The following is a 25,999-nucleotide window of genomic DNA, read 5'->3' on the forward strand; positions in this document are numbered from 1 at the left end:
CAGCTTCTCATCAAAGTCTGGCGTTCCTAACCCAGTCACAGCATCCCACGCCCGCCTGGCGGGGAACGCCTCGCCGACGCCGCACCCGACACAGCGCGGTACCCGCCATGCAGCGCGACTAGAAAGCTCCGCGCCATGGCCGAGATGTCCGGGTGGCCCCTGCCCGAGCCGTTGAAGTAGCCCTGTCGCGCTAGCTCGGCGGCGCCCGGCGCGGAGGCCAGGTACTCGCGCGTCAGGTTACCCTGGTACCACGGTGCGGGGAAGAGGCAACTGAAGCCGCCGCCGGACGACACGGTATTGTTGTCGTCGAGCGCCGTCTCGCCTGGGAACGACGACGGCGACGGCACGCCACTAGTAGCCGTCGTGGTGCTCCTGCCGTTGGAGACGACGGGCAGCAATTGCGTGCCGCCGACCGACGTGACCCACGGACATGAGGCGGGGAAGACGGACGCAAAGGACCCCTCGCTGGCCGTGCTGTTCTTAGGGTTCTCATGGTCGATACAGTAGGTCAGCTGGTTGGCGGGCCCGCGGTCGGCTGAGCCCGTCAGCTCCGTCACGCCCTGCAGGCCCAGCTTGAGGGACTCGAGGCACTGGCGGCGGGCGTACGCGTCCGAGTACCAGGCCTCGTTCCATGCGTACATGATGGCGATGACACGCGGCGGGACGTGCGTGCCGCAGTCGCTGGCGTTGTAACCCCCCGGCGCCGGGTCCGGGTACACGGGGTCGAACTACGGGTCCAGGCCGGTGCGGCAGTAGTGCGCATTGAAGGCGGCCAGCATGATGTTGAGGTTGCCCTGCACCACCAAGTCGCCCACCTGGATGTTGGTCACGGGGATCGGCTTGGCCATGGCCATGGTGTACTCATAGTCCAGGTTGGGCTCGAGGTTGAAGTTGGTCAACTTGTACTCGGTCTGGCGCGTCCCGCCCGCGATGGACATGAAGTCGGGCCGCTGGCCGACCAGGTCCCGGGCGAAGTCGCCGAAGAACATGTCAAGGTCTTCGGCCAGCCACGCGCTGTAGGAAGGCGTATATACGCCCAGCGAGTTGTTGGGGTGAGCTGTCTGGCCGGCGCCGTGATCCATGTTGTACAGCTGCCGGAGGCACTGCGGCGCAATATATTGCAGGCAGTCGACGTCGCGCATCTGGCGTGCGCCTATTCCGCCTTGGGCGTCGGCGGGTCCTGCACTGCAAGACTTGGGCGCCGACGAGACCGGGTCCGGGTCCGGAACGGGTAGGACATAGTCGATGTACCTGGCCACACGTGCCGGCAACGAGTACCGCTCCGACGCCGTCTGCGTTGTTGTACCGTTAAGATGGCGGTACAGATGGAATTAGGCTCCCAGCAGCTGCTCGGCTTGCCCCACGCTGACGTTAAACGACCAGAAGGTGCCGTCCCTAGACAGACGCATGGCCGACCGCGGCACTCCAGAGCTGTTGAGCCATCTCCCCACTTGGCGGATGCTTTCCCTGGCTGGCGCAAAGAACTAGGCGATCCTGTTTGGAGTCCAGTGTTGTCCAAAGCTGGGCGAGTCAGGGTGTGAGATACTCTTGAGGGCCTGGGTCGCTGTGCCAGAGATGTCTTGATCGACAGCAAGTGCCAGGTCGATGGGGATAACCTGGTCACTAGCAAGTCTTGCACTCCTCTTCCAGTGCGGGGTCGCTGGCGAGATGGCCGCTCTTAGCACTGTCCGTTCGTCGGCCAGTGCAAAGGCCAGAGAGAGGTGGCAGAGAACGGCCACCAGTGTCGCTCGCATCTTGGCGTCTGCCGGGGACTCGATATTGAGCGTTGGGCTGTAAAGGTGGTATCAGACTTGCGATGGGCTGAGCCTGATGTCTGGTTGCAATCATGTGGTAATGGGAAGACTTTAGATTACGTGTAGCCTCAACCTTTGACTTGCTAAGGACTTGAGATAAGCAATGCTTTTGGTTGGACGACTCCCGAGGAGTCTCGAAACCTCTTGATTAGGAGCTCAGCTAGCTCAACAAACACTGTCACATTTTGGAGGGGAACAGAGGTTGAAGGATGAATACGAGCTGCTCTACATGCTATCGCCGTAGATCTTGGAGGGCACCGGTAGCAGGAGCGTCTCATTTGTGTTAGTCAATCACACTCCGTCTCAGCCTCTCAACCAACAACTGGGCTTCGTTAACTGCTGCTGAGAGTAGCTACCTCTAGGGACGAAGGCATCAAGTGAGGCTGCCTTGCCGTGTTTCCGGCTTTGCATTGTGCTGCGTTTTTGGATCCCCTCCAACCAGCCAGCATCAAGGAAAGTGGCAACATTTTGAAGGAACGTGACAACATTTAGCGTAAAGACACAAGATCCCTACGCGTTGTACACTAGTGAAGGCTGACAAGCATAGATATTGATGCAAGGACTCGACCTCGTCAAGGTCTGTGCCGCTCTGCCAAGGTAGTAGTCGTGAGTCTTTGGTTACGACTCCCCGGATGCAACCTACGGGCCGCTGCGGGTTGCGGGACGGCCCCCGGATTCAATAGAACCATTTTGACACATGCAGGTTGTGTGCTTCCCGCGCCGATCAATGTTGGCAAAGAGTGGAACAACAACTGAGTGTCATTGATGTGCATTGGTAGAGAAAGGCTACCTATGCATATGCTCTGTGGTTGCTTAGAGCCTGGTGAATTGGAGATAATTGCCTCTCATTCTCAATCAAAGCGCGCTACTCGGGTTGTCAAGAAAAGGATCTCCGGGATTGTCCAATAGTTGTAAAATTTTCCAGTGAAGTGTATGATTTTGTATTGAAACTTGTCCATAGATCAGTTCCATCCTGAAAAATCAACGCCTGGGGGTAGGGATGTTCTTGTTACGTAAAGCGATATTAGTCATGGTCATTTCGTTGTATTACTGTATGATATAAGTATTTTACTCATGAGATTCTTCTTGACGTCATGTTCATAGTAGGCGATTTTGCCAGCGTAGAACATTTGGGTCTTAAAGACGGTTTAAAGTTATCCTGGAGATGGTCTTGTCGTCTCAAACTGATCCATGGATCATTTTCGTCTAAGAATCGTCCTGAAATGTATCTTCCAGTTGCAAGAACATCCCAGAGATTCTTTTCTACAACCCAGGTGGCGCGCTATGGAACGAATCCTATGTATCCAATGTGCCTAGGTAGGAAGGTAGGTACTGTATGTAAGGCAAGTAGACGTAAGGTAGGTCCTGGTCAAGGTAAGGTAACCAGTTAGAGCTTGTTCAACAACCACGTTCACCACCTGGCTCGAAAACAAGAAAGGATCGCCGATTATGTCGATGATGGCAGAGCTGGAATAGACAACCACCAGGCTCCAAAGGGGGGGATGGAGGATGATTGTTGTGCCGCTCTTACTGTTCCATTGATGGATGAGTTAGGACAGGATGCAGATCGACGCAGTCGAGTCAATTCCAATATCACACCGGTCTTCCAAGGGCTACCTCGTTGAGCAAGAAATTTCTTGGACTGGGTGGATGACCGTGGGGGTGACGATAACCGTGGAGGCGACGGTGACCGTGGAGACGACCTTTCTCTGACAATGAACATCTATAAAGAGGAGCAAGCTTCCTAGACTCTGACCAGAAAAAAAACCATCATCCTTCACATCCACATTTCCTCATCAACCATCAACCGTCAAGCACTCTACCTGCCACCAAAATCAAAACCTACCCTACACAATGCTCTTCACCACCGTCCTCACCTCCGCCCTCGCCGGCCTGGCCATGGCATCCCCTGCCGCCCGCATGGACCAGTCCATCAATGGCCTTCAGCAGCGCGTAAGTTCCCCCCTCCCGCTCTCCCTTCTTGACCACATGTGTAGTAAACAGCGGTTCAGCTTGCTAACAAAGTAATCTCACTATAGCAAGTCCTGCCTGTACGACATCCCCATCCTCCTCCCAAGCCCCAACGCCAACCTACCTTGCCTACCTCCCTAACTCCTATGATTGAATTCTTGTCACTGACATCCACCCCCCAGGAGCCTTGCATCGTCAATTGCCTCACCTCTGTGTGCACCGCCACCCCTCTCGCCTGCCCGGGCTGCCTGATCTCGTGCCTTAACATCGCCGCCAACGATGCCGGCGAGGTTGTCCTTGACGCTATCGCCCCCGAGAAGGCAGTTGTCGACAAGGTTGAGGGCTATGTTCCTCAAACCACCAAGGCCTAAAAGTTCTCTGTCACAGGGGCTCAGAAAGGGGCGATCATGAAAGTGCTGAGATGGGATGATGAGTTGGTTATCTTCGCTTCTTCGAGTTGGCGTGACACTGGTTGCCTTCCATGGACCAGGAGCCGTCTTTTTTTTGATGGTGGTGGATTTTATTATTGATGGAATGTGCGGGTTGTTGAATATGATTATTAAATACTTCTTTCGGACCTCGAAATTCTGAGCAAGTAGCCTCGCAATTTGACCGAATGCAACAAAACGTGGAGCGAAATCTTCGTGGTGACAGGGAACTTGGAGAAGTTTACCATAGCGAAACGTCTTTGTGGAGATCATGTCCACGGGATTTCAACCCCATCTAAGAGAAGAAGAGCCTCCTGCCCCTCCCATCTGCTGTGAACTCATGTTGCCTGACCTTGTAGGCGAAGGGGCCTGGTGGTACCATCCCTGATATGCTTGTTGACTAACGCCCACAGCCGAAGAAGGCGGACTAGGTCTGCTTTGGTGTGTCGGATGAGTGTGATGCGTCTGATGCGTCTGGTGTCGGCTGCTCGAGGGAGTAATAGTAAGAGTTGGTTGAACAGTCGTCAAATTAGGTATAGTAGACGAGTTGGAGTACGTAGTTGCTGCCGCTGTGGGAGAAGTTCGGGTAGTTGGCGCCTGTTGTTCCTGATGTTGCTGAGTTTGCGACGACGCACCAAAAAGCTGTAATATAGAAGGCGGTCTCAAAGGCAAAGGAAGCGGTAATTCCATTGTTGTCTGCCCGGTCGCCGAGGTCAGACCGCCAGCACCAAGTAGAGCCGAAGCAAAGGATTTTCCTCCTTCTACTCCTCCTCCTCTATTGTTGTTCCCGTTGGCAGCATTTGTACCACCACCACCACCACCATTTGGCATCTCAACAACTCCCCAGCTCCAAGCCCTCTTCATATCAGTCACCAAGCTACCCAACCTCCACCCAGCCTCGGTGCTGATCCTCTCCAGGATAGCCAATGCCTCAGTCTGCTCAGCTCGATCAGATAGCACACCGCCCACGGTCGCAACGCAGCGAGTCACTATCGACGCCACGGCACGATCTTTGTTATGCGCGGCAATACCGCACACCTGCCGAGCGTGATGTTGCTGAAGCTCGCGGTTGGCGTCGCTATCGCGCGGACTGACGGGGTTTACTTGGGCGAGGATGCACATGGCTACGTGGTAGAAGAGGCGGGCGATGAGGGCAGGGCGTTTGATGAGCCTTTAAAACAACGAGGCCTGTCAGTCATTTTATCTTACGCATGGAAATGGGTAGAGAGATGAAGCTTACCAGACATTAGGAAACAACGACCCGCTCGAGAACGAGCGAACATATCCATACGGCCGCATTGATCGCGGACAATTACTTCTCCAGGTGTCGCACATGTCATTGAGGCTCTTCCACTCCGTGAATCGCCTCTGGAGACGCATCTGTTCGTCGTGAGGCGAGGTTTCTTGGTATCGTGACACGCTGTTGTTGTTTGCAGAGCAAAAGTTAACAACCTTGGCGAGGACGTAGAGGATGCGTTGCGCCCAAAGCTCTTCCTCTCCGCTGCCGTTGCCAGTGCCGTATCCCCCACCGCCCGAAGCACCGAGCCGACGAAGCCCAAAGGGCGACTGGTCATCATTTTCAATTATTTTCAGATCACTGTCGTTCCCCGTAACCGCCGTACTATTCGCAGCAGTCGCCCATCGGTCAACATTCACATCCAGCCCCCACTGATCGGGATCCCAAACAGTTGGGGTCTGCTGCCACGAGTTCATCATCACCAGCGCCGGCTGCAAACAGCTGAGCACCTCCATGCACCCGTTGAACCAAAAACAAGCTTCCCCCACACCAGTCCCCGCCGCTGACGCCGAGTTCGCGTTCCACCGGCATTCCTTTACCAGCGCCCTGGCGCAGCCGGCGATGTGGTAATCTATTGCTACCCGCTGCTGCTGCTGCGATCTCGATAACGGGAACGGGAACGGGGATGGGGACGGGTTCCCGCCGCTGTTCATAATGTCGTACGCGTTGAGCACAGTAGCCGCGGTGGCACACTCGGCTGCATTGCGGTCCGATGGTGAGCCAGTCTGCTCGAGGTTATGCAAGAGCTCCATCATTGCGAGATCGTAGTACGAACAGGCTTTGTTGATAGTGCTGATACCGGAAGGCTGGGAAGAAGATTGTTGTTCTTGTTGTTGTTGTTGTCGTTGTGTCAGGGAGAGGTGCATGGTGCCACAGGCTAGGAGAGCATTGAGAAGCATGGGTGATTTGAGGGCTAGGTCGGGCATCGTGTTGGCGAAATGCTTGCCTTTACTAAGGATGTCCATCCAAGGGGCGACTTCGCTAATGAACACTTGCATAAGATGAATTTCGGAATCCGTGCTGAGATAGTCCCGTTCGACAGTTGTTTTCTTTGACGGGGTAGTCCTGGCGGTCGAATTTTCTGACATGGCTTCGGGCGCGTGCTGGGTTTGGCTGGTTTGCAGCCCGTAGGTCGTCATTGGAACGCTTTGCCGTGCAGACTGACTTTGATGGCCATACTGGGAAAAAGAAGGCACCGCACTCGCTGATACCTCGCTCCTCCTGTATCCTTGGGCTTGTGAAGCCCAGCCACCCTTTGCTGTGTGATGCTGTTAAATTTCCGTCAGTAAAAGTGCACTCTGGATGATGATACTAACAATACATTGTGCTTACTTGTGAGATCTTGACCCGCATCGTAAAAGGACCGTCGCTGTCATTCCGCAGGTGCAGATCTTGGGGTTGGAATAACTGATTTCCATCGTAAATGGGCTGGTTAGGGGAGAGTCTTATTATCAAGCCAGCAGCATCACTGCCTTTGTCGACCACATCCTGTTCACCAAGGCCCGGAGTGACGTCGTTGTCCGGGTGGTAGGTCTTGCCGTCACCGGCATCCTGTTTCTGAGCGACAACACGGAGCGTGGCATTCAGTTCTGTCTCATGAGGCGGCGTGACGGCGGTGTTCTGATCCAGCCGGGGATAGCGTCCCAATCCACCCTGATACTCCGACGCAATCAGCCGCGACTCGTCATGAAATTGTACTGTAGTAACCCTTGTGTCAGCATCTTCCATGCAGTTATGCAGCCTTCCGGTACCGGCACCGAATTCTTGGATTTTTGAATGGATCGGCCTACCTGACCACTCCAACGTAGGCGGCACAAATGGCGGACTTTTGACTCGGGTATCGATGAAGTTCAGGCGTAGACCCCGTTTGCATTCACGACAACTCTTTCGGCAGTTGTTGCATTCCGGGAAGGCTTCATCGCACTTGAGGTGGCGGCCACGGCAGGTTAGACACCCAGTGCGGACCCGGCGAGACTTGTTGTTAGTGTTGACACTGCTGCTCGTGCTGCCGCTTTGCGGTATTGCGTTGGACTTTTTCACCGTGATATCGCCATTCTTCTCACGGTAAGTGGACTTGGGAGCTCTAGGGCCCGTTTCAGTGAAAGGCCCTACTTCTGCATCATGAGCTTGGCCATGCTGTTGACCCGTGCCCCAGCCTGCGGTTGAGGATGCTAGAACGCCTGATATCCTTACCCGTTTCGCTGGCGACACCTCGTAAGGGCCACCACTAGTCGGGTTTGAGTCGGTGACGGCAGAATAAGACTGTGAGTGATCATCGAGTGCAGCAAGATGGACTGATGATGGCGGCGGTAAGGCACGATGCCGTTCAACAATCCATTGATTTGTGTGTATTTTTGGATGTTGGACGCCTGGATTCATTTTTTTTGTTTTCTGAACCTAGACCCGGACCACCTACGTCTGCAAGGATGTTCAACGCAGCAGGGGCCGCAAAGGCAACGCCACGAAGCGTGTCTCGGTGTCGAAGAGGTGATAGATCTGTTCTAGAAACACGGCAACCGTGATCAAGGGGACAGCTCAGAACTTGCGAAAGTCGGGCCGCGGCGTCTCCCGATCGAGATCCGTGGAAAGAAAATAACAGGCAGGCAGCCGAAGGCTCGCCAATACATGTAATCTGGGAACAGGGAGAGGTAAAGTAAAGTGGATGCCTCGGAAGTGATGCTGCGTTTTGGGTCGATAAAGCAACTCCGGTCGAGGCGTCCGGATTTCTTTCAGGGGAAAGCCTAGTAGAAGAGGTAAGAATTGTCGAGACACACAAGACATAGCGCTCTTGAGGGACATGGATATGCCAATGTGAGCAAGGGCTTTGATGAAGGGCGCCTATGTGGAAGCAGTGATACTGGCTGGGGGCACAACTTGGTTGAATCTGTAACTCTCTGACGACTATCCGGATGGCACAAGGGGAACCATATGCCCATTTGCTCCAATGCAAGCCAAGATGAGAGTATGCATGTCTTGGAAAATGGTGTTATGTTCATGTGCTGGGCTGGTTACAGGCAGGAGTACAACAGGAGCCTTTGCAAGGATGGCTGGGGCAATAGAGGCTTCATGACTGCCCTGCTTGGACCCGAGGGACGCCATGACAAGAGCTAGTTGGCTGGCCAGATCTGTGGCATCGCGGTATGGCTTTTCATTCCGATTTCAGCTTGTCGGCGTCAAGATTTCGCATCGATAGAACGTGACTTGCCGACAGATGGCGTCGTAGGGGCCGATGGAGTCCTGTCCGGCTGGCCTATCACCACTCTCGAATTGCACAATAGTTTCCTGTTTGGGGAACCAGCCATGAGAAGGGGCTGATCGGGATCTGGAACGCCCGCTACCCGGACCGGGTTGGGGAACCCTGTCAGGCCTGTGTCAGAGAAGTGCATCGGCTTGAGTTGCCGAGCATGAAATTGGAATGGCGCCAAGGGCATGATCTCCTGCGAACCTACACCGAGTCACGAGCTCGCTTGCCAAGCCTGAGGAATTCTGGAACATATACGGAGCATGGCAGTGTGGTTGTCAAGTGAAACCTCCTCCCCCGGCATCACGGACACTCAACGTCTATTACACAGACTGAAATGGGGTCATTTATGTTGACCTCGATTGATGCTGCTTCCCGTCTTTGCTCCACGACCGGGATGACAGGAGTGAAGATGCAATCTTTGCTGCTTACGTGCTCCCAAGATACTTAATTCCACGTTGCCGCGGCCGCATCGAACGTCTAGAAGACATCCCAGAGACTGACCTTTCCGTCCTTGCTTCCAGCAGCCAGCCAATGTGCCGCCTTTGCCTGTCTGAGACGCTTATCTCTGACTGTCAATTCGACAAGCTTCGGTACGACGGTGAGGCGCTTGTCCATGTTTGGTTTTTGGGTTCCATGGCCCAGGGAATCGGACCTAGCCGGTTGGGTACCAGTCGTCGATACGGTTGCCTTTGGATTCTGGTCGTTAATTGATGGAGCACCAGTGTTTGGTGCAATATTGGCGAAAGCAACAGCGTAGCATCCAACTTGGTGCCATTTCAGGACGGCAACCTCTTTGAGCGTCTTTGTGGAATAAACGCGGATCTTGCTATCCCAGCCAGCAGTGGCAAAGATCAGGCCATCAGAGCGGATTTCGATGCTTTGCTGTCCTGCATGTTTTGTGTTGACGGTCTTCAGCGGATGGGTTAGTACTTCTTCGGGCTGGAGTGTTGGTTTCGGTTGCGATGGAGGATTCTGCTTTGCTTTAGCCAAGGCCGCACCAAGCAGAGACTTTCCAGCGGCTTTGTCCCCTGCGTTGACAGATCTGTTGCTCTCCTCACTCTCAGACACTTGATCGGCCTGAGTCGTTGTGACGTGTGTCGATGTTGAGTTCTGTGAGACCACAGGAGGCAAGGGGTGCTTAGCAATGACTGCATCTGCGCTTGACGTGAGGAAGAAATCCCGGGCAGGAGAAACAGACAACGACAGGATAGGTTGAGAATGACAGGTTGCTTGGTAGAGAGGTACCCAGTCGTTCTTGACGGGATCCCGATGAGCTACTATGGCGAGGCCATTTTCATACCCAGCTACCAAGGTTAAAGAGCCTGCCTGGTTGAACAGTGCCACAGCCATGACCATGCCGTTCTTATCGCCCAACTTGACAGTATGGCGGCGCGTCTGGGAAGGGAGATGAAAGATGTCAATCTGTAGGAGTCAGCGGGTTTTCGGAGGAGAGAGAGGGTTTCTTCATCGGTCGTAATTACCGCTTCGGACGCCAGCGTGTTGGGGACTGCGATGAGTAGCTCAGACTCCGACCTTGACTCTTCTGCTGTATCTTGACTTTGGCCTTCCTGCTGACCTGGTAGTACAGGAGCCGAGACAGGACAGTATGAGAAAGAGCAGAAGTTCATGGTGTTGACTTCCAGGAGATGCAAGATCCATGGCTTTGGACGCGGTTCTGTGCATGGGTCGAGTGGAAGAGTCGTACTCATCCGGGCCTCATCATCGCCGGTGAGCTTCCAGATGATGAGCTTGTTGTCCCTACCATGGGTTATGATGCGGTCGTTACCCCATCCAGCAATTCCTAGGATGGCGTTATCATGAGCCTGCCATACCGCGCGAGGCCTCATGATGGTCAGGTCCCAGGCAATGACGAAACCATCGGCATCACCAGTGACGAGGCGCTCATTGTTGCGGATGAAGGTGGCGGCATGTACCTGCGCCTTGTGACCCCGGAGGATCGACTTGGGTGTTGGAGGTCGGCCCTCGACCGCCATTTCAACAAAGGCCGCAAAGGTTGTAATACTCTGATGCTGCAGGTTGGCGAGACGCCGGGGTTTGGAGGTTTGAGGTTCGAGGTTGGTGATGCAAAACGCAAAGATGCGAATCTGCAGGCGGAAACAATCCGAACATTCCTTTGGTGGACAGGCACGATGGGCGTCATAAATTGTTAAGGCCCATAACTTCATACCTCACATGTGCTGTCGTTAGCGCCAAGACTTTAATTTCCGCCCTATTCGTAGCTGGATAGTGTAAATGTTAGTGCAATTGCGCTAAGCGTGAGCTAGTTCCAGGCACTGCGATGAAGCCACAAGCAAGGGAACATTCAACCAAGGACCAGGGCATCAAGCCAAGGTAAGAAGTTGACGACCACAATGGGAAGAACAAGATCACATACACTAGTCTCAGAATTCTTATTCCGATTTTGCATGAGCTTCTCTGTTATCTTGTTTACCTCCTCGTCATGTACTGTATCATGATTTCTCAGACCCTCCACCAACCCTCCCTCACAAATGCGCCCGATTCTCCAGCGTCCTCCTCCTCTTACTCTCCTTCAAATCCGCCGTCAAGATCTTTTCCTCTTCCCTACTCAACCTCGCCGGTGCCGCTCCCTTGCCCTTTCCTTTGCCCTTTCCTTTCCCTTTCTTGCCACCATCCGTGCCCGCAATCGCTTCCTCGAACAGCTTCTGGCCCAAATCGTCCGTCAACCTGACCACCCTGGTACTCACCGTGGCGCCATCACGTCTGTTCTTGCCTTCTCGCCTGCTGGACGCGATCTTCTCGGTGAAATCCCACAGACGCCCGGAGGCGATGAGCACGCCCGAGATCTCATCTCTGGCGGGCCGCCATTCGGGTGCAACACGCATGCGCGGAGGAACCTTGGGGTCTTTGGACTTGACGACTTGGATGATGCCTTCTTCTTCGAAGCGCTGGTACGAGTTCTTGAGCGTTTCTTTGTTGACGGCTTCGAAATAGGAGAGGTCGCCTTGGTGGTAGAGGGTTTTGCCGAGCTGAAGAGTAAATTGTTAGTTGATGTTGAAACACAAGTGCCGCAATTCGCAGAAAATCAGAGTGACCTACTAGTTGTGCACTTTCCTGTGCCTTTGAAAACTGGATCCAGATATCATCCTTCTGACCTAACGGAGGCGTCAACCCCATAATCGACACTGAAGCAAGCCAGCTTGCCTCGATAAAGGGCCAGATGAGAAAGCAGTAGAAGTCGTAGTTCTCTCTGCCCGCCGCGCGCTCGGCATCCGACAGCCCGACCTTGGTGATCGCGCCTGTGAGCTCATCCCTTTCTAGGAAGACGACATTATCTGCCTCTAACCCCATGAGCGTCTTCTCCAAGTTGACAGCCAGACCCTCGCCCGAGTAGATGAATTCGCCGCGGAAGAGCGACGACAGAAAGAGTACTTGGTTGTGCAGGTCTTGGTATGGGATGTCCTGGATGGCCGGTCCGCCACCACGCTTGACGCGCGTATAGAGAGCCGCAGCAACTAGCGCTTCGGAGATGAATAGGTGGATAGTCATGTTTCGGTAGAAGGAGAGCTGGAACCGGTCAACGGCGTAGTAAGTAGTTTCCGCCAGACCCTCGACCACACCAACCAAGTCCTTTCCGAGAACCTCCAGACCACGCTCAATCACATCTGAGACCGGCGTGTTTCCGAAATGGGCGACACGTCCACCCTTGGCACGGACGCGGGCCGTCAACCACTCGACACGGCGGATCAGTTCAGCACGGCCAACACCACGGCCGCGTAGGGTAAGTAAAACGGTACCGATCAAGGCGGTCGGCATCACCACCGAGACGTCGTTGATATCCGCCAAGACCTTATACCCAAGGGTTCGGAGCAGCTTCTGCCGCACAATGGGGTTCTTCATGTCCTTCCAGTTAATGCTAGATGGTACCTTGGACAGCCTGATGACCTGTTCATCAATGAACCCCCGTAGGCTCCATGGCTCATGGAAACGCACGTCAACCCTGCCGAGGCGCAGTGACAATACACTTGATCCGCCACTAAGGAAGTCTGCCAGGTTTTCCTTCTTCTTGGGTACGCCCAGCAGCTCGGTCACGTAGCCCTCTGTTTCCACCACCTTGTCGTATTGGTATGATACGGGGCAGATGACGGTGTCTTGGACGCGGCCGGATAGGATACTGTCGAGGATAAAGCTGAGAATGCCGAACTTGGGCGGGAGCAGCTTGCCCGTACGTGAACGACCGCCTTCGATGAAGCACTCAAAGTTGTAACCGCCCTGGAGAAGAACATCAATGTAGGCTTGTACCAGAGTTGTATAGAGTTGGTCATCGCCAAAGGAACGACGGATAAACATGGCGCCTGTTTTAGCGGTTAGGGTGGATGTCTGATAGGGAGCATCTTGGAAACGCGTGACCTACCGGCATGTTGCAAGAAGTTTCCTACCAGCGGAAAGTTCAAGTTGTCACCAGCAACAACGACAGGCATTGTCAAGCCGAGTCTGTAGCAGAGCAACTGTGAAGCAACATAATCGACATGCGATCGATGGCATGGTAAAAAGATGATGCTCTGTCCTTTCTTCTCCGCTTCCCGAGCCACATTGCGCAACCTCAGCACCTCTTCGCTCGAGACGTGAATGCCTTGATGGTAGGCTCTCAACAACAGTTGAGTGACCATGTAGTAAGCACCTCTGATGAAGGTCTTGCTCTCCATCTTGCACACCATGTTGTCCGTGAGCTGCTCTGCAACCTCTTGGAGACTCTGGACAAGTACAGAGCGACGCTGGTTGCGCTTGGTTTCGAAGTTCCTGTCGTTTTTGTTGAGTAGCCCCTGCTTTTCCTCGACTGCCAAGCGCATTTCAGCCAGTTGTGCGATTTTGGCCTGCAATAGGGTCGCCGACATAACCTGAGACTTGATGTGTTCGGTATAGCCTGGGTAGAAGACGGGCTGGCCGATGACATCGTCGTAGGCGCGCCAGCCTGTGCCCGAGACGTAGAGGGAGACTTCGCGGAGGAATCTGGACAGCTGTGTTAGTGGTAGGATTTCCTTGACCAAAGCACACCCTCTTAACAGATAACTTACTGTAGCGGCTCGGAGCGAAAGCGAGCCATGTTCTTCATCAAAGCCTCCTCCTTCTCGTCGCCTGGGCTACCCTTGGAGGGCGCCACAAAGCCGCTGGGCTGTAAAGTGATACGGTCACCCAAAATGCGCAGATCGGGCGCCGAGTCCTCGACCTGAGCCGGGCTATCGTCGCGTCCATCTTGTTCGTCGGCCATTATATTTCCTTGACTGCTCTTTGATCGTATGTCCCAATCCTCTTTCCAGTTGGCCTTGTCTGGTCCAAGTTCCTAATGCTATATCTCAAGAACACCAGTCCTGTCTTGCGTTGCTGGGCGCGCGTGGGGTGAGGCGCACGTCTCGATGCAAGTGGTTGTTGTCGGCAGGACTCGGGAGGTACATATGACTTGGTGAAAGAGAGCAAGTGGTATAGACTCCTCGGTAGTGGGCAGTAATTGGAAATGACCTTATCCAAGGAATAATCTACGGGTATCAGTGTCGGAACATCAGAGTCGAATGAGTCGTCAACTTGCCACCGCGACCATCATCACGAGCAAAAGAGAAGTCAACTAAGCGAAAGATGATTTCCTCGGTTCATGTAGACGGGAATAATACGCTAGCATGCATAGGTACCACATCGGGAATGCTAAACCGCCCATCCAAGGGAATTGTTAGAGCGTCCGCTGTAAGCCGGTGTAATCTTGCCCGCCGCCGCTGGAAAGCGTCACCAGCAGGGATCACACAGCCGTTAAGGTGCTTACAGCGGGGTAACACAAGCCGGGGCGGGCAGTAGGCTAAAGCCAGACAGGGAAAGGTGCGGTGCCCGATTTCTGAAGCTTTTTATCTTGGCGCCTTCTTCTTCCCTTATCAACAAGTCTCGAACTTGTCCGGGCATCGCAGAAATTGGGGAAATTTCCATCAGCATCTTGATTGACGTTTGCGACAACCGATTCTACCCCTCGACATCGATCCCAATTCGCTCCGAACTCAAGACTCTGTAACCTGAGGAACATCCTCCCTCCCATCACATACACAATGGAATCAACATCACAGACCTCCTCCAAAAACCAACCCATCGCCGCCGTTCTCCTCTCGCGCGCCCATGACCCCGAAGAAACCAAACGCATCCTCACCGAAAAGATCCAACAACGCCCGCTCTTCCTTTGCCCATCCTCCCCTCCACCCTCCGACGCCCGCGCCGCCCGCCGCCGCGAACGCGAAAAGAAGCGCCTCTCCCGCAAAAAGACTTTAAAACCCAAACCGCTCTCGGCCAACGAGCGCCGCAAGCTCGGCCTCTACGACGTCCCCCGCTCGGGGCAGAGATACGCCTTGTTCGAGCCGCTCCACCAGCTCTGGCTGGGGTACATCCGCGAGATATTGGGGAACGAGATACACACTGGTGGCGAGGGTGCGGCGTCAAAGTTGACGAGCGCGGATTTTCATGGTGCTGAGGTCGAGGTGGTGAGGAGTGGGTGTGTGAGTCGGGTGGGGTTGAAGGGGATCGTGATTAAGGATTCAAGGTTTACGTTTGAGGTGGTGACGAGGCGGAATCAGAGGAAATTGGTGCCGAAGGAGGGGACGGTGTTTAGGATTGAGGTGCCGTTGGGAGGGGTGCCGACGGCGACGGTGGAGGAGGGACAAAGTGACGAAAAGCAGCAGCAACAACAAACAGAGGCCGAGCAACCAAAGATGATCTTTGAAGTACACGGCGAGCAGTTCCAGTTTCGGTCGGCGGATCGCGCGAACAAGAAGTTCAGGTCACACTTCTCCAAGATTCTATGAGGCGGAGAGGAGGATAAAGATACGACACACGATACGATACTACAACCCAAAAATCTCGACCTCTTCGTTTGTCTCGGCTGTTTTAGGGAAATGCCGTGGAACGGGAGCGAAGGCGGTTCCCATGGGAGCCCTGATGCGGCCAGTGAGCGAATGTGCTCAAGATTCTGACTGTCGCCACGAACTCTTACGGGGACAAGCTCTTATGGGGACAGAATTGCTGGTGTTGTAGCCAAGAAATCGTTAATGGGAGCTGCATCTTCCCACCGGTATCGGCTTGTCTGTCCATAAGGCAGCATGAGAGGGTGTCTCAGGATCAAAAGCCGATTCGAGACGCGCAAGATGCGCGATTAGCGACCGCGAGGCCTTCATGTCTGTTCCGGGACTACTGTGGCTTGGGGTCAAGTCAAGAAGCGGTAGAAGGACGGATGAATGGAACCAACACCACGATCACCCAGTTCCAATGGCTCTGGGGTGTTCATTGACGTCGAAGGACCGACTAGACGGGAAGGGAGGTATGCCTCTCTGGACTTGTGGTTCTGCTCTGGAGGGAGGTGGTAACACTCTCCAGCATGAGCAGTCCGAGGAGAAGGAGACCATCGGGGATGAAGTACGGAAGCTTAATGGCCTCGACGCAGCATACAAGCTACATAAGAATTATTCAACTTGTATAGATATGTCACGCAAATACAAGTCTATACGAAATGCTGATCGCAAGTGATTCTAACATGCGTCTCAACGGGAACTCTACGCCAACCCATGCAAAATGCTTTCTAACAACAACAGCTCTATAGTATAGCAAACAACCCAAATATCCATTTCACCTCTACCCCGTCATCCTTACTTAGGCGGCAAGATGATGTTATCGATCAACCTCACCAGCGGCCCCCCACTATGTCCCAAATCCTCTCCCTCCTTTGGCTCCTCCACTGGCAAAAACCTCACCGCACCACTCAAAATCCCTCCCTTCTTGGTATCAACCGCTTCCAACTCCAGCATCGTGTCCGGATCCGCTAAGCTCAAATAATCCACCTCAAATTTGACCCTCTCGCTCGGGCTCAACTTCATCTGCTCCGCCAACGTCTCCTCCATCACTTTCTGGGCGGCACCCAAAACCCCCTCTCTATCTCTCTTCCCTTCCCCAGCCGCATAAGCTTCTTCAGCCGCCTTCAGCGCCCTATACAGCACATTCGCCACTTTCCGTCTTCTCTCGCCCAAATACACATTCCTACTGCTCAACGCCAACCCATCTTCTTGGTCTCTCGCAGTAGGCACTATCACCACCTGTTCAATCGGCATCAAGAAATCCTGCACCAGCCTCTTGATGACCACAGTCTGCTGCACATCCTTTTGCCCGAAATACACCCGGTCGGGCTGGCACACATTAAACAGCTTCATACAGACCGTCGCCACGCCCCGGAAAAACGTCGGTCTGCTGGCCCCCTCCAGCACTTCCCCGACAGGCGTGATGGTGACAAACGACCCCTTTGAATCCGGTTCCTGTCCGGGAAACCCGGCAGGGTACATCTCCCCCGTCGTCGGCGCAAAAACCGCCGAGATGCGTCCCAGATTTTCTCCATCGTCGGCAAGCTCGCGATCCAACTTGGCCAGCGCCTCGCAGTCCGCTTTCCAGGTGACAGGGTAACTGCCCAAGTCTTCGCGAATGCCGAATTGCGCCGGGTTGACGTAGATAGAGACGATGACGTGGTGGTTGTCTCGCGCGGCGGCCCGGATGAGGCTGAGATGGCCGGCGTGGAGGGCGCCCATGGTGGGGACGAGGGCGACGGAGCGCGAGTCGAGGGTTAGGGGCTTCCGGAAGCGGCGGACGGAGGAGACGGTGCGGAGGATGCGGATCGAGGTGTTGGGGATCTTCTCATAGCCCGGGGAGGAGGAGGGGCTGGCGCTGCAGGCGGAGGCCATGGTGCGCGATGTAGAGGGGGCAGCGGTGGTTGGGAATTGGGTTCGTGTGGGAGTGCGAAGTGGAAGTGACGCAGATGAGTTCGTGGTTGCGCTGGGTTGGGTTGTCGAGGTTGAAGAGAAGCCGCGTGTGGCCGTCAAGGTGGATCGTCGGACAATGGACAGTGTGGACGAGGACAAGGTTGCGCGCCGAAACAGGGCGTTGGTGGATTGCATCCGCATTGTGTTGCTAAATGACTCTTGGCAACTAAAAGAATAAAAAGTAAAGGAAGAGAGAAAGAAGAACAGAGGCAAGAACCTCTCGCCAGCGAGCGGCTTTTTTTTTTTCTTTTACATGTTTACCGAAACAAATGGAATTGGATCCTCTTTTTCCCCTGTGATGATATCTGCAGCGAAGTTTTGGGGACGGCGGGCATAACGGCGTCAAATGCGACTGCGGGGTTGACATGTGTTAAAAACAATCATGTCAGGGGTTGGCCAGCTGCATGGACGATCAGTTGGGGTAACTGTACAAGGAATAAGTGTACAGTAACCCAGATGTTGGAAAGGTTTAGACTATTTAATGTACGGACAATATATACCAACCCGCAAACATGGCTAATTTTCATAAGCCTTTTCCCTCTTCTCACTTTCTCCCCAAAACAACTCTCCAACTCAACGAAAAGTTCCATCAACTTGAAGAACTCCTTCTATTACTACCCGGCATCTGTATTCCCACAACCGGCGAAGGTACAAACGCTGATGATGCCGAATTCCTCGCTGTCGACAATGGCGGCGGCTGTCTCATCCATGTGACTGGCCTCGACGATGAAGGAGGGGATGTCGGTCCTGGTCCTGAACCCCCGAGAGCTTCATACAGAGTCCTTGCTGCCATCGGTGGTGGTGATACCTCCGGCGATTTCGACGCCCTATTACCACCACATCCACAAGCCTCTTTATCCCACTGTCCCTTCCCAGGTTTTCCAATTGTACTGTTTCTGGGATTCCGACTCAAACCCAGAAGCTCCGCAGTGCTACTATTCCTAGTATTCCTCACCATCACCAACTCTGGCTTCTGAGGCTTCTGTGAGAGATTCACAATTCTCGCCGTAGCCGGGTATGCAGGTATGACGGGTGTTACCCGCCCCGGTATTGTGTATGTCAGCGCAGTGGCTTGGCAGATGCTGCTCGCGGTGCTGGTAGCACTCTCTCCGCAGAAGTAATCGTCCGAGGCATACGAGAAACTCGACCGGCGCGAAAGGGACGAAAGACCACCGAGACTGGCAGCATCACCACTGGGGCTGACAGGGCTGACGGGGCCGGGATCTGTAGCGCCGACACTGACATCGCTGACGGATTGCCGCATCGAAGTGCGGATGGCTGTGGCGACACCTTCAAAAGTTCTTTGGGACGTTCGTCCGATGCTTTCACTGCCAATGCTTCCTCTTCCAACCTTGTCATCAAACGGGTAAGGGTCCTTTTCTGGGAGCTCTTCGGCACTCTTTGAAGTTGATGTAAGGATATTACTGGACGTAAAATTGTTGTGGCGCTTCTTGTTGTGTTTGCGCTTGCGCCAGAGGAAGAAGAGGAGGACGCCGAAGACCACGAGGCCAGCTAAACAGTCGATGGAGAACCGTGGTCAGTGAGTTTGTCTAGGTAAGAAGTGTGTGTAAAGACACTTACCTATAGCGCCAATGATGGCTCCCTTCTTCAGCACATCGCCTGACGAACTCTTCTGCTTTCCTTCAGAGGCTTTCACACTGTCCGCCGGGTGTGTACCTAAGGTAGGCGAGGTAACCGGGAGTTCAGAGCGTGTTGAAAAGGTCTCTAATTCGGGGTTAGCAACTATCCAAAGGCTTCCGATGGAGAACGGATCAGGTTCAACAGAATTTTTTGAACACACCTGGTGTCGTGATCCCATCTACAGTTGTTGGTGTTGTTTTTGGGCTTGAAGGGCGATTCTTATGGCCACTGCTGTCATCACCATGCGACGGCGACGGGCCTCCGCGTACTACTGTCGCGTCGATTCCCGTCGTTGCTTCGCCAGCAAAGTCCTGACTGTCCCATGTTGTCGGATACACAGGTGAAATCAACGTCGTAGACGGGAAGGACTTCCTTTTAGGGTTGGTGGTTGTCGTCACCGGTGGCGTTGAGCTGGATGACGTTGAAGCTTCTGTAGGGATAGGTCCCGAAGTGGACGCTGCGATACCGCTAATGTCTAGAACTTCACACAATGTCAGGTTAGTTAGTTGTACTATTGATGACCGCTCGGGGTGATAAGGTGAGTCTGTTTCCACTGCTTCCGGCGGGCGTTGCTCCTTTCCCATAGTCGTTTGCCCTTGAGTTTGGGAGAATGTTATACTTCAGACACATCTGCTGTAACCTAAACGGGCTTGCTTCCCATCATCTACCATCGGGCTCGTGGTCACCGTTCTCGTGGTCGTGTGCTCTTGGGAAGAAATCGAGGCTGACTCCGGTGTATTTGCGAGGGGTGGGTCCGTGGTGTTTACGATTGCAATGAAAGAAAATCCCTTACCTGCAGTATGTGGTCGAATGAATCGTGACCAGGTTGCTGGTTCCAGATGTGACTTGAAATCCGGGGTAAGCGAGTGATAGAGCTTCTGGGCATCACTTGCCGTCGGGCTTGTGGTCACCGTTTGCGTGGCCGTGTGCTTTTTGGTTATGGTGCGTTCTTCTGTGACCGTTCGCTCCTCGTTGTCGTCCTCGCCCTCAGCGGGGGAAGGATCTTCATCGCTAACCCTCCCATCATCGCCCACATCAGAGTCACTGCCGTTACCTGACTCGTCTCCGGAACCCGAGTCTTCTCCGTGATCTTCTTCTCGTTCTATGAGCCGTTGATGAGTACTGTATCTTCTTTCAAAAAGTTCCGGCGGAGACATGCTTCTTCCTCGGCTGCTGGCTCTGTTCATCGATTGGTATGTCGTTATCATCGCTGCCAATACCGCATTGCCAAGTTGTCTGATGACAATCTTCATCAATCATCAACCTCCAAATTCCCCGAATGTTGTTCTCCTGATGCGTCGTTCGTGCTTGAAGAGAGTGGAATGGTTTGATATGGGTCCGGTAAGGCTTCTTCTCAGCCACATCTGTCGACTGGCTATGGGAATAATCGTTGAGAAAGAGTGAATCACAAGAAATCCAACAACCGACTCAACGTCTGTCCATGTGTCCCCCGGAGAGTATATGTTTTGCGCACTCCCTTGAACAATCACCGCCGAACATTAAGATCACTTCTTGCATCCCGTCTATCCGGCCGGCTAGTAACAATCACGAGGGGGTAAATGCGCTGATCATGGACATATAAAGACAAAGAAGGACGCGGCTCACTCACTACTGTAAGGCATCATTTGGTTCAAGTGTCCATCAAACAATCTTGGAACAAAGAAATGTATACCTCTATCCGATGTTCGGAATTTTTCAAAACAAAGCATAAGGATCGAACAGTCGCACGGGACGGGAGCGAAGGAGAAAATAGAACAATGCGCCACACGGACGTTAACCGGGCCATGTTGCCTGTTACTGGCTGTTCATAGCATTTGTTCGTTTCCGTAGTAAATATTTAGTTGTTGACGAGGTTTGGTCGTTTTGATTGCTGCTTCGTTCGTTCAAAAACAGCAAATCATCAACCTTTATGGTTGATTGAAAAAAAGACCTGTTTGTTCTTGTCTGTCCGACCCCTGTTATTGCCTGGCAGCCTTGGGCGAGGGCCGATGCTGATAATGGTCATTGTAGATGAACAAACATCTCAACATGCTTGTTTTCTTTTTTGCGCGTTTCATGCCGTCGTGTAACTTGGCTCGAAGGTCTTTCTAGGACCCATGGATCTGACGATTCTCATGATACTAACATCACAAAGTACCAGTGGGGGTGTAGGTCTTCGCCTGATTGTAGGCCAGAGGGAACAATACCGGGGATGTTCGGAATTGAAGTTGTCGGAAAAGAAGTGGTTCGGAGGGTTCAGGATGGTAATTGCGAACAACTTGCCCGTGGCATTTGAAGGCTGGTTGTGTCCACAAATCCTGGTCTGGAAAATAACAGAAGAAAAGCCCGAGCAGAGTTAGGTCCTGCGCGCCGACAAAAGCTCGGTATTTTGAAATCAGTATAAATCACTCACCCCTGCCGGCTTTCTGCGACCTACCTCAACAATTCTGGGAAGCACTTGTCAGAGCCGCTCGTCTTCCCGGTAGAAAGTAACTTGTAGGAAGGGAAGGATCAAAAAGGAATTGGGGAGAGTTTTCCGTGCGGACTTCGCACCTCCCCGCCTGACTAACATCCGCCAGCCATACTTACCTCTAGGTATTCTGGCTTGAAGATGGCCCAGGGATGAGAACGATGGATTTAAAAGAAACCATCAAAAGAAGAAAAGAAAAGACCGAGTCTTCGAGAAATGGGACCCTCGAGCCAAGAAACCCAACCTATCACGAAGTAAACAAACCCCTTTTCCCTTTTTCCTTCTAGCTCACCACTGCTGAACCCCTGACCCATGTCGCCACCAACCCTCAACTCCACCACACAATCAATCAACGATTTTTGCTTTCCCAGTTCAAAAACACAACTCCCGGCGACAAAAGCATCAAACAATCGGAAGCCATCCTCCATCGGGTATGGTGTAGCGGTAACATCGTTGACTCTCACTTGTTTACAAGTGTCTGTTTTCTCAACAGCCCCGGGTTCGACTCCCGGTATCCGAGCGATAACGATCAACCTTCTGGTTCTCTTCTTTTGTTCTTTACTTTTTTCCATCTTTCTTTTTCGTTTCATTGTCTCTTTGCCCCCTTTGGATCATCTTTCAAAATCCCACGCATTTTGTGATATATTCTCCTCTTTCTGGGCTTGTTTATCTTGGAACCTTCGTTAGGACTCGCAATAAGCCTCTTCATAATTGATGATGACCGAAGGCGACAAAATAAACAGGCGGATGAAAGACCTTTTGAGCAGATGTGTAACACTAGGCCTTGACTGACCAAGGTCATCGTACATGACAAGCAAGTTGCACATCCTCGTTGAAATAGTACTTTGACGGTCGTGCCATCCTTTTCAACCACGTCTATGCATTCACGACTGATAGAAACAACAAGGTATTGGATGCAGAGGGCGCCAACACGGCAAGCCCGTTCCCGAATCTATTCATGAAATTCCTGAAAAATGCAAACCCTAAAGAACAGCTAACTCCCAGAATTTTGATTTACCCCGAAACCCAAAGCCATTCACATTCAGTTGTCAGATTCCAGTCGACATCACATCCTACTCCTTGTCCTGAATCTCCATGTCCTCAAAGTCATCGAGGAGCTCGTCCATGCTGATCTTGGGGCCATCCTCCTCAGCCTCCGTCATCATGTCCGTATCGGCAATGCTCATGGCATCCGCCTCCCTCTTGGTCTTGAGCGAGTTCTTGTACAGAGCAAGAGCAGCACGAAGTTCCTCGTCCTCCTCGACATCGCGCAAGAACATCTCGTACTCGGCATCCATCTTGGCCTGGTCCGAGGCCTTGGGCAGCAGCTCGCCCTCGTCCTTGGCCATGCGCTTGAGCTTCCAGTTTCTCTTTCTGTTGCGGCGGCGGTTCGGGTAGTGCTTCTTGACGAGAACGACGTCAGGGATCATGGAACCGTACGCCTTGGAGCTCTCAATCGCCTCGAGCGCGTCCGAGTTGAAGTTGGTGCCCTCAAGCATGTAACCCAGCACCGAGTCACCGGCGTGGAGGTGCTGGCCGAGATGTGTGCGAGTGAAGTAAACGTTGTCGTTAACGCCGAGATCGGAGGCACGAGCGACCTGGACTTCGGAGAGAAGCCACTTTCCTTTTCGTACGCCTGTGGACTCGATATCCATAACGATAAACTCAACAAGATCGGGAGTGCCGGCAAGCGGGTGGAAGGGAGCACGCCAGTAGATATCGGCGCTGACTTCGGCGGTCTGGAGGGTGTTGGGGTCGAGGAGGTTGACAGATGTTCCTATCCTGTGGCAAAGGACAAGGGGAGAAATGTTGCCAATGGACTTGGCGAGTTTGAGAGGAAGGGCAACCAGATCGTCTCTGCAAACAGGCACGATTTCGACGGAGTAGTTGTACTTGTACGACTTGTTGCCGGTGTGTGTATCCGCGGAAATAAGATGCCTCGACTCCTTGGTGAGAACTGGTACGACGGACTTCAAGAAGCTGATGAATCCCTCAGCCTGGTTCTTCTGGGCAAAGTAGAAATCGATACCGTCCTTCTCTTCCTTGATGTTGATTGTGTCGCGATGAGCCTGGTGCTTGAGAATGAGCTGTTCGAGGAAAAGGAACGTCCTCTTGTGGGTGACCTTTTGGCGGACCTGTACGGCGGCGCGCCAGACGTTGGCTGTGTATGACTTGGCGCAGTCCTTGCACTGCTGGCTGGCGACGACGTAAGTGACCTCGAAGCTTTGCTGCATCAACACACCATCCGCCACCTGATCCTGAACCGTAACCTGAACCTTGACTCTTCGCGAATGGGGTTCTGTCCAAATGAACCTGGCGTCTGTGATGCGGACCTTGCCCAAATTCCTCAGTTTCTTCAAGCATAGCGACAACAACTCTCTCGATTCGGGGGCGGCTGTGACCCAGCTGGCGGGGGGTAGGAGCCATCTGTCGCAATCTTTGCAGAAGTGGAGGGTGGCCTCGCGCTGGATGCCTTGGGAAATATCGACGGTGGACTTGATGCAGTCGTAGCAAAGAGCGCCGGCGGAGGATGTGCCATCGATGGGAGCGCCGCAGTTGCAGCAGAGAATGCTATGAATTGGGTCAGCAATCCTGTCCTCAATAGCATTCGATTTTCAAATCAAGACTCACGTAGCACCTGTCCTGGCAGAGCCCATCAACGGGGCCATGGCCATAGGAGCGTCGAGATCCATGATTAATGAAGTTGTGGTTTGCGACAAGATATGAACCGGGGTATCAATTGTAAAAACAAACAAAAGTCGCTATGTCGTGAAAAGGAAAACCTGAGAGTTCCGTCGCAATCACAAGTGAAGTTGCCGGCGGATTAGAAAGAAGTCGACGACTGGAAATTTGAATGGACCAGGACGAGAACGAGTCGCTGGGGGGAACGTTGAAAGCGCCGACGGGACGGTCGTCAATAAATTTCTTGATGGGCCCAGCACCAAATCGCCCCGCGCTGCATTGATAAGCAACTCGTTATCGGCTATCGGCTAGGTACCGTCCAGTATTCCACTTCCCACTTAGCACAAGCCAGTGCAGTACGTACAATTGTGGCGTTCCACTGCCGGCTTCGCCACACCAATTAATCAGCCTCAAACTTATGGAGCTTTAGCTCCGGCCAACTGTTATGCAGCTGTAGCTCCTGATCATCTCCTCCCTTGTCGATCTGTTGACATTCAACTGTCGATTCGTGTTGACTACTGGTCGATGTTTTTTTCAGGTGACTCTGAAAAATTAGCTTTCCCAGTCCGAGGTGCATATAGCTGGGTGCCTGGAGGATTATCAAGAAGCCATTGATCTATCCTTAACCACGACGCTAGTAGGCATCGCGAGAACCCTGACCCTCATCAAGATTCACAACATTACTTTTTGCCTTCGCCACCACCTCCCTGGAAATTCATGCTGTAACCGCCGGTCTTCTCATCCTTCACCATCTTGAAATGGTCAGTGCTAAGACCAAACGGCTTAAGCAACCCATTCCCAAGGTCCTTCAACTTGCCCCACATCTCAGCAGTCTCCTTCTCCTGAGCAGCCTTGGCCCGGGGTGGCAGTGCTCTGAGTTGCGCCTGGACGAGCTTTCGGTCGGTAGCCGTAAGGTTGGTCATGGCAGACAGCTTCTTGTAATCCTCAATAGCTCCCTCGAGGGTGGACCATCCACCCAGCTCGCTCCTTGCCCGGGCCCGGCGTAGCAGAGCTTTGGCCCGTATCCTGGCAATATCCTCTAGTCGCTTCTGGCGGGCAATCTGCGCCTCAGTTTCCGTGACAGGAACGGCGGGTCCGGCCTTTGCTGCGCCAGCGCTGACAATCTCCTCTTCGACATCTTCTCTTTCCTTCTCTTCCTTCTCGGCAGCCAGCTTGTCCTCCCGCTCTAGCTTATCAAGCAGGTCCAGAGCTTTGGTGGCGTGCGTGACGGCATCCTTCCAAGCTTCCAGCATGAGGTGACAGGCGGCCACGTTGGAGCGCAAGACGGCCAAGGGATAGTCCAGGTAGTTTGGACAAACAGCAATGGCTTCGTCATATTTGTTGAGGGCGGCATCGTATTTGCCCGAGGTGAAGAGGGCGTTTGCCTCTGCTTTGTGTGTGTTGGACTCAGCTACCAATTCCTGCTGAGGCGGTCAGTCACAGAGGTTTGGGCATCAAGAGGGTCTTTGTTGTTGTTGCTTTTGGTCGTGGGTACTTGCAGCCTCTTCTTCAGGTGAGAATTTGATGTCGGCCTGCTGGGATTTATCATTTTCTTCCTCTGCTTGAGGATCCTTGTCCTTCTTCTCTTTAAACTTGTCATCAGGCGTTTCGGAACTCATTTTCAAAGCAGGTTTGTTATTGAAGTGCTAAAGGTTGCCGGTATCGG

General features: G+C 53.3%; 10 protein-coding genes and 1 non-coding gene across 11 annotated transcripts; 3 read left to right on the top strand and 8 right to left on the bottom strand.

The window, feature by feature from the left end:
* Positions 1 to 35: 35 nt before the first annotated feature.
* Positions 36 to 1,754, bottom strand: B0T23DRAFT_408242 (peptidase S8/S53 domain-containing protein; the record flags this gene model as incomplete). The annotated part of the gene is made up of 6 exons (XM_062839277.1): positions 36 to 465; positions 592 to 681; positions 733 to 899; positions 960 to 1,014; positions 1,090 to 1,292; positions 1,590 to 1,754. The coding sequence occupies 6 exons, from the start codon at positions 1,752 to 1,754 to the stop codon at positions 36 to 38; spliced, it is 1,110 nt and encodes a 369-aa protein (XP_062688958.1).
* Positions 1,755 to 3,463: 1,709 nt separating this feature from the next.
* Positions 3,464 to 4,156, top strand: B0T23DRAFT_366911 (uncharacterized protein; the record flags this gene model as incomplete). The annotated part of the gene is made up of 3 exons (XM_062836404.1): positions 3,464 to 3,767; positions 3,854 to 3,865; positions 3,968 to 4,156. Exons 1-3 carry the CDS (start codon positions 3,669 to 3,671, stop codon positions 4,154 to 4,156), a joined length of 300 nt encoding a protein of 99 aa, XP_062688959.1. The 5' UTR covers positions 3,464 to 3,668.
* A 281-nt stretch (positions 4,157 to 4,437) lies between these two features.
* On the bottom strand, positions 4,438 to 8,070 carry B0T23DRAFT_248222 (uncharacterized protein). The gene is made up of 4 exons (XM_062834163.1): positions 7,301 to 8,070; positions 6,843 to 7,207; positions 5,454 to 6,778; positions 4,438 to 5,384 (listed from the first exon to the last, which is right to left on the bottom strand). The coding sequence occupies exons 1-4, from the start codon at positions 7,887 to 7,889 to the stop codon at positions 4,499 to 4,501; spliced, it is 3,165 nt and encodes a 1,054-aa protein (XP_062688960.1). The 5' UTR covers positions 7,890 to 8,070; the 3' UTR covers positions 4,438 to 4,498.
* Positions 8,071 to 9,086: 1,016 nt separating this feature from the next.
* B0T23DRAFT_248261 (WD40-repeat-containing domain protein) lies at positions 9,087 to 10,936 on the bottom strand. The gene is made up of 2 exons (XM_062834165.1): positions 10,236 to 10,936; positions 9,087 to 10,176 (listed from the first exon to the last, which is right to left on the bottom strand). Exons 1-2 carry the CDS (start codon positions 10,746 to 10,748, stop codon positions 9,232 to 9,234), a joined length of 1,458 nt encoding a protein of 485 aa, XP_062688961.1. The 5' UTR covers positions 10,749 to 10,936; the 3' UTR covers positions 9,087 to 9,231.
* Positions 10,937 to 11,169: 233 nt separating this feature from the next.
* B0T23DRAFT_248249 (acyltransferase-domain-containing protein) lies at positions 11,170 to 14,177 on the bottom strand. Its single transcript, XM_062834164.1, has 4 exons — positions 13,809 to 14,177; positions 13,148 to 13,743; positions 11,833 to 13,088; positions 11,170 to 11,762 (listed from the first exon to the last, which is right to left on the bottom strand). Exons 1-4 carry the CDS (start codon positions 14,000 to 14,002, stop codon positions 11,259 to 11,261), a joined length of 2,550 nt encoding a protein of 849 aa, XP_062688962.1. The 5' UTR covers positions 14,003 to 14,177; the 3' UTR covers positions 11,170 to 11,258.
* A 462-nt stretch (positions 14,178 to 14,639) lies between these two features.
* On the top strand, positions 14,640 to 15,750 carry B0T23DRAFT_248272 (Rof/RNase P-like protein). Its single transcript, XM_062834167.1, has one exon. It carries the CDS (start codon positions 14,820 to 14,822, stop codon positions 15,564 to 15,566), a length of 747 nt encoding a protein of 248 aa, XP_062688963.1. The 5' UTR covers positions 14,640 to 14,819; the 3' UTR covers positions 15,567 to 15,750.
* Positions 15,751 to 16,343: 593 nt separating this feature from the next.
* Positions 16,344 to 17,859, bottom strand: B0T23DRAFT_248268 (uncharacterized protein). Its single transcript, XM_062834166.1, has one exon. The coding sequence runs from the start codon at positions 17,700 to 17,702 to the stop codon at positions 16,404 to 16,406; it is 1,299 nt and encodes a 432-aa protein (XP_062688964.1). The 5' UTR covers positions 17,703 to 17,859; the 3' UTR covers positions 16,344 to 16,403.
* A 291-nt stretch (positions 17,860 to 18,150) lies between these two features.
* B0T23DRAFT_366927 (uncharacterized protein) lies at positions 18,151 to 20,389 on the bottom strand (the record flags this gene model as incomplete). Its single annotated transcript, XM_062836405.1, has 4 exons — positions 18,151 to 19,073; positions 19,143 to 19,286; positions 19,363 to 19,683; positions 19,996 to 20,389. 4 exons carry the CDS (start codon positions 20,387 to 20,389, stop codon positions 18,151 to 18,153), a joined length of 1,782 nt encoding a protein of 593 aa, XP_062688965.1.
* Positions 20,390 to 22,078: 1,689 nt separating this feature from the next.
* B0T23DRAFT_t365 lies at positions 22,079 to 22,171 on the top strand. Its single transcript has one exon. It is a non-coding gene; the product is annotated as a tRNA-Glu (tRNA).
* A 553-nt stretch (positions 22,172 to 22,724) lies between these two features.
* Positions 22,725 to 24,344, bottom strand: B0T23DRAFT_432747 (NMD3 family-domain-containing protein; the record flags this gene model as incomplete). Its single annotated transcript, XM_062840395.1, has 2 exons — positions 22,725 to 24,222; positions 24,283 to 24,344. 2 exons carry the CDS (start codon positions 24,342 to 24,344, stop codon positions 22,725 to 22,727), a joined length of 1,560 nt encoding a protein of 519 aa, XP_062688966.1.
* A 669-nt stretch (positions 24,345 to 25,013) lies between these two features.
* Positions 25,014 to 25,952, bottom strand: B0T23DRAFT_326110 (uncharacterized protein; the record flags this gene model as incomplete). The annotated part of the gene is made up of 2 exons (XM_062835542.1): positions 25,014 to 25,720; positions 25,829 to 25,952. 2 exons carry the CDS (start codon positions 25,950 to 25,952, stop codon positions 25,014 to 25,016), a joined length of 831 nt encoding a protein of 276 aa, XP_062688967.1.
* Positions 25,953 to 25,999: the final 47 nt, after the last annotated feature.

Source organism: Neurospora hispaniola (assembly GCF_033458365.1).
Source record: "Neurospora hispaniola strain FGSC 10403 chromosome Unknown B0T23scaffold_9, whole genome shotgun sequence".
Lineage (NCBI taxonomy): Eukaryota > Fungi > Ascomycota > Sordariomycetes > Sordariales > Sordariaceae > Neurospora > Neurospora hispaniola.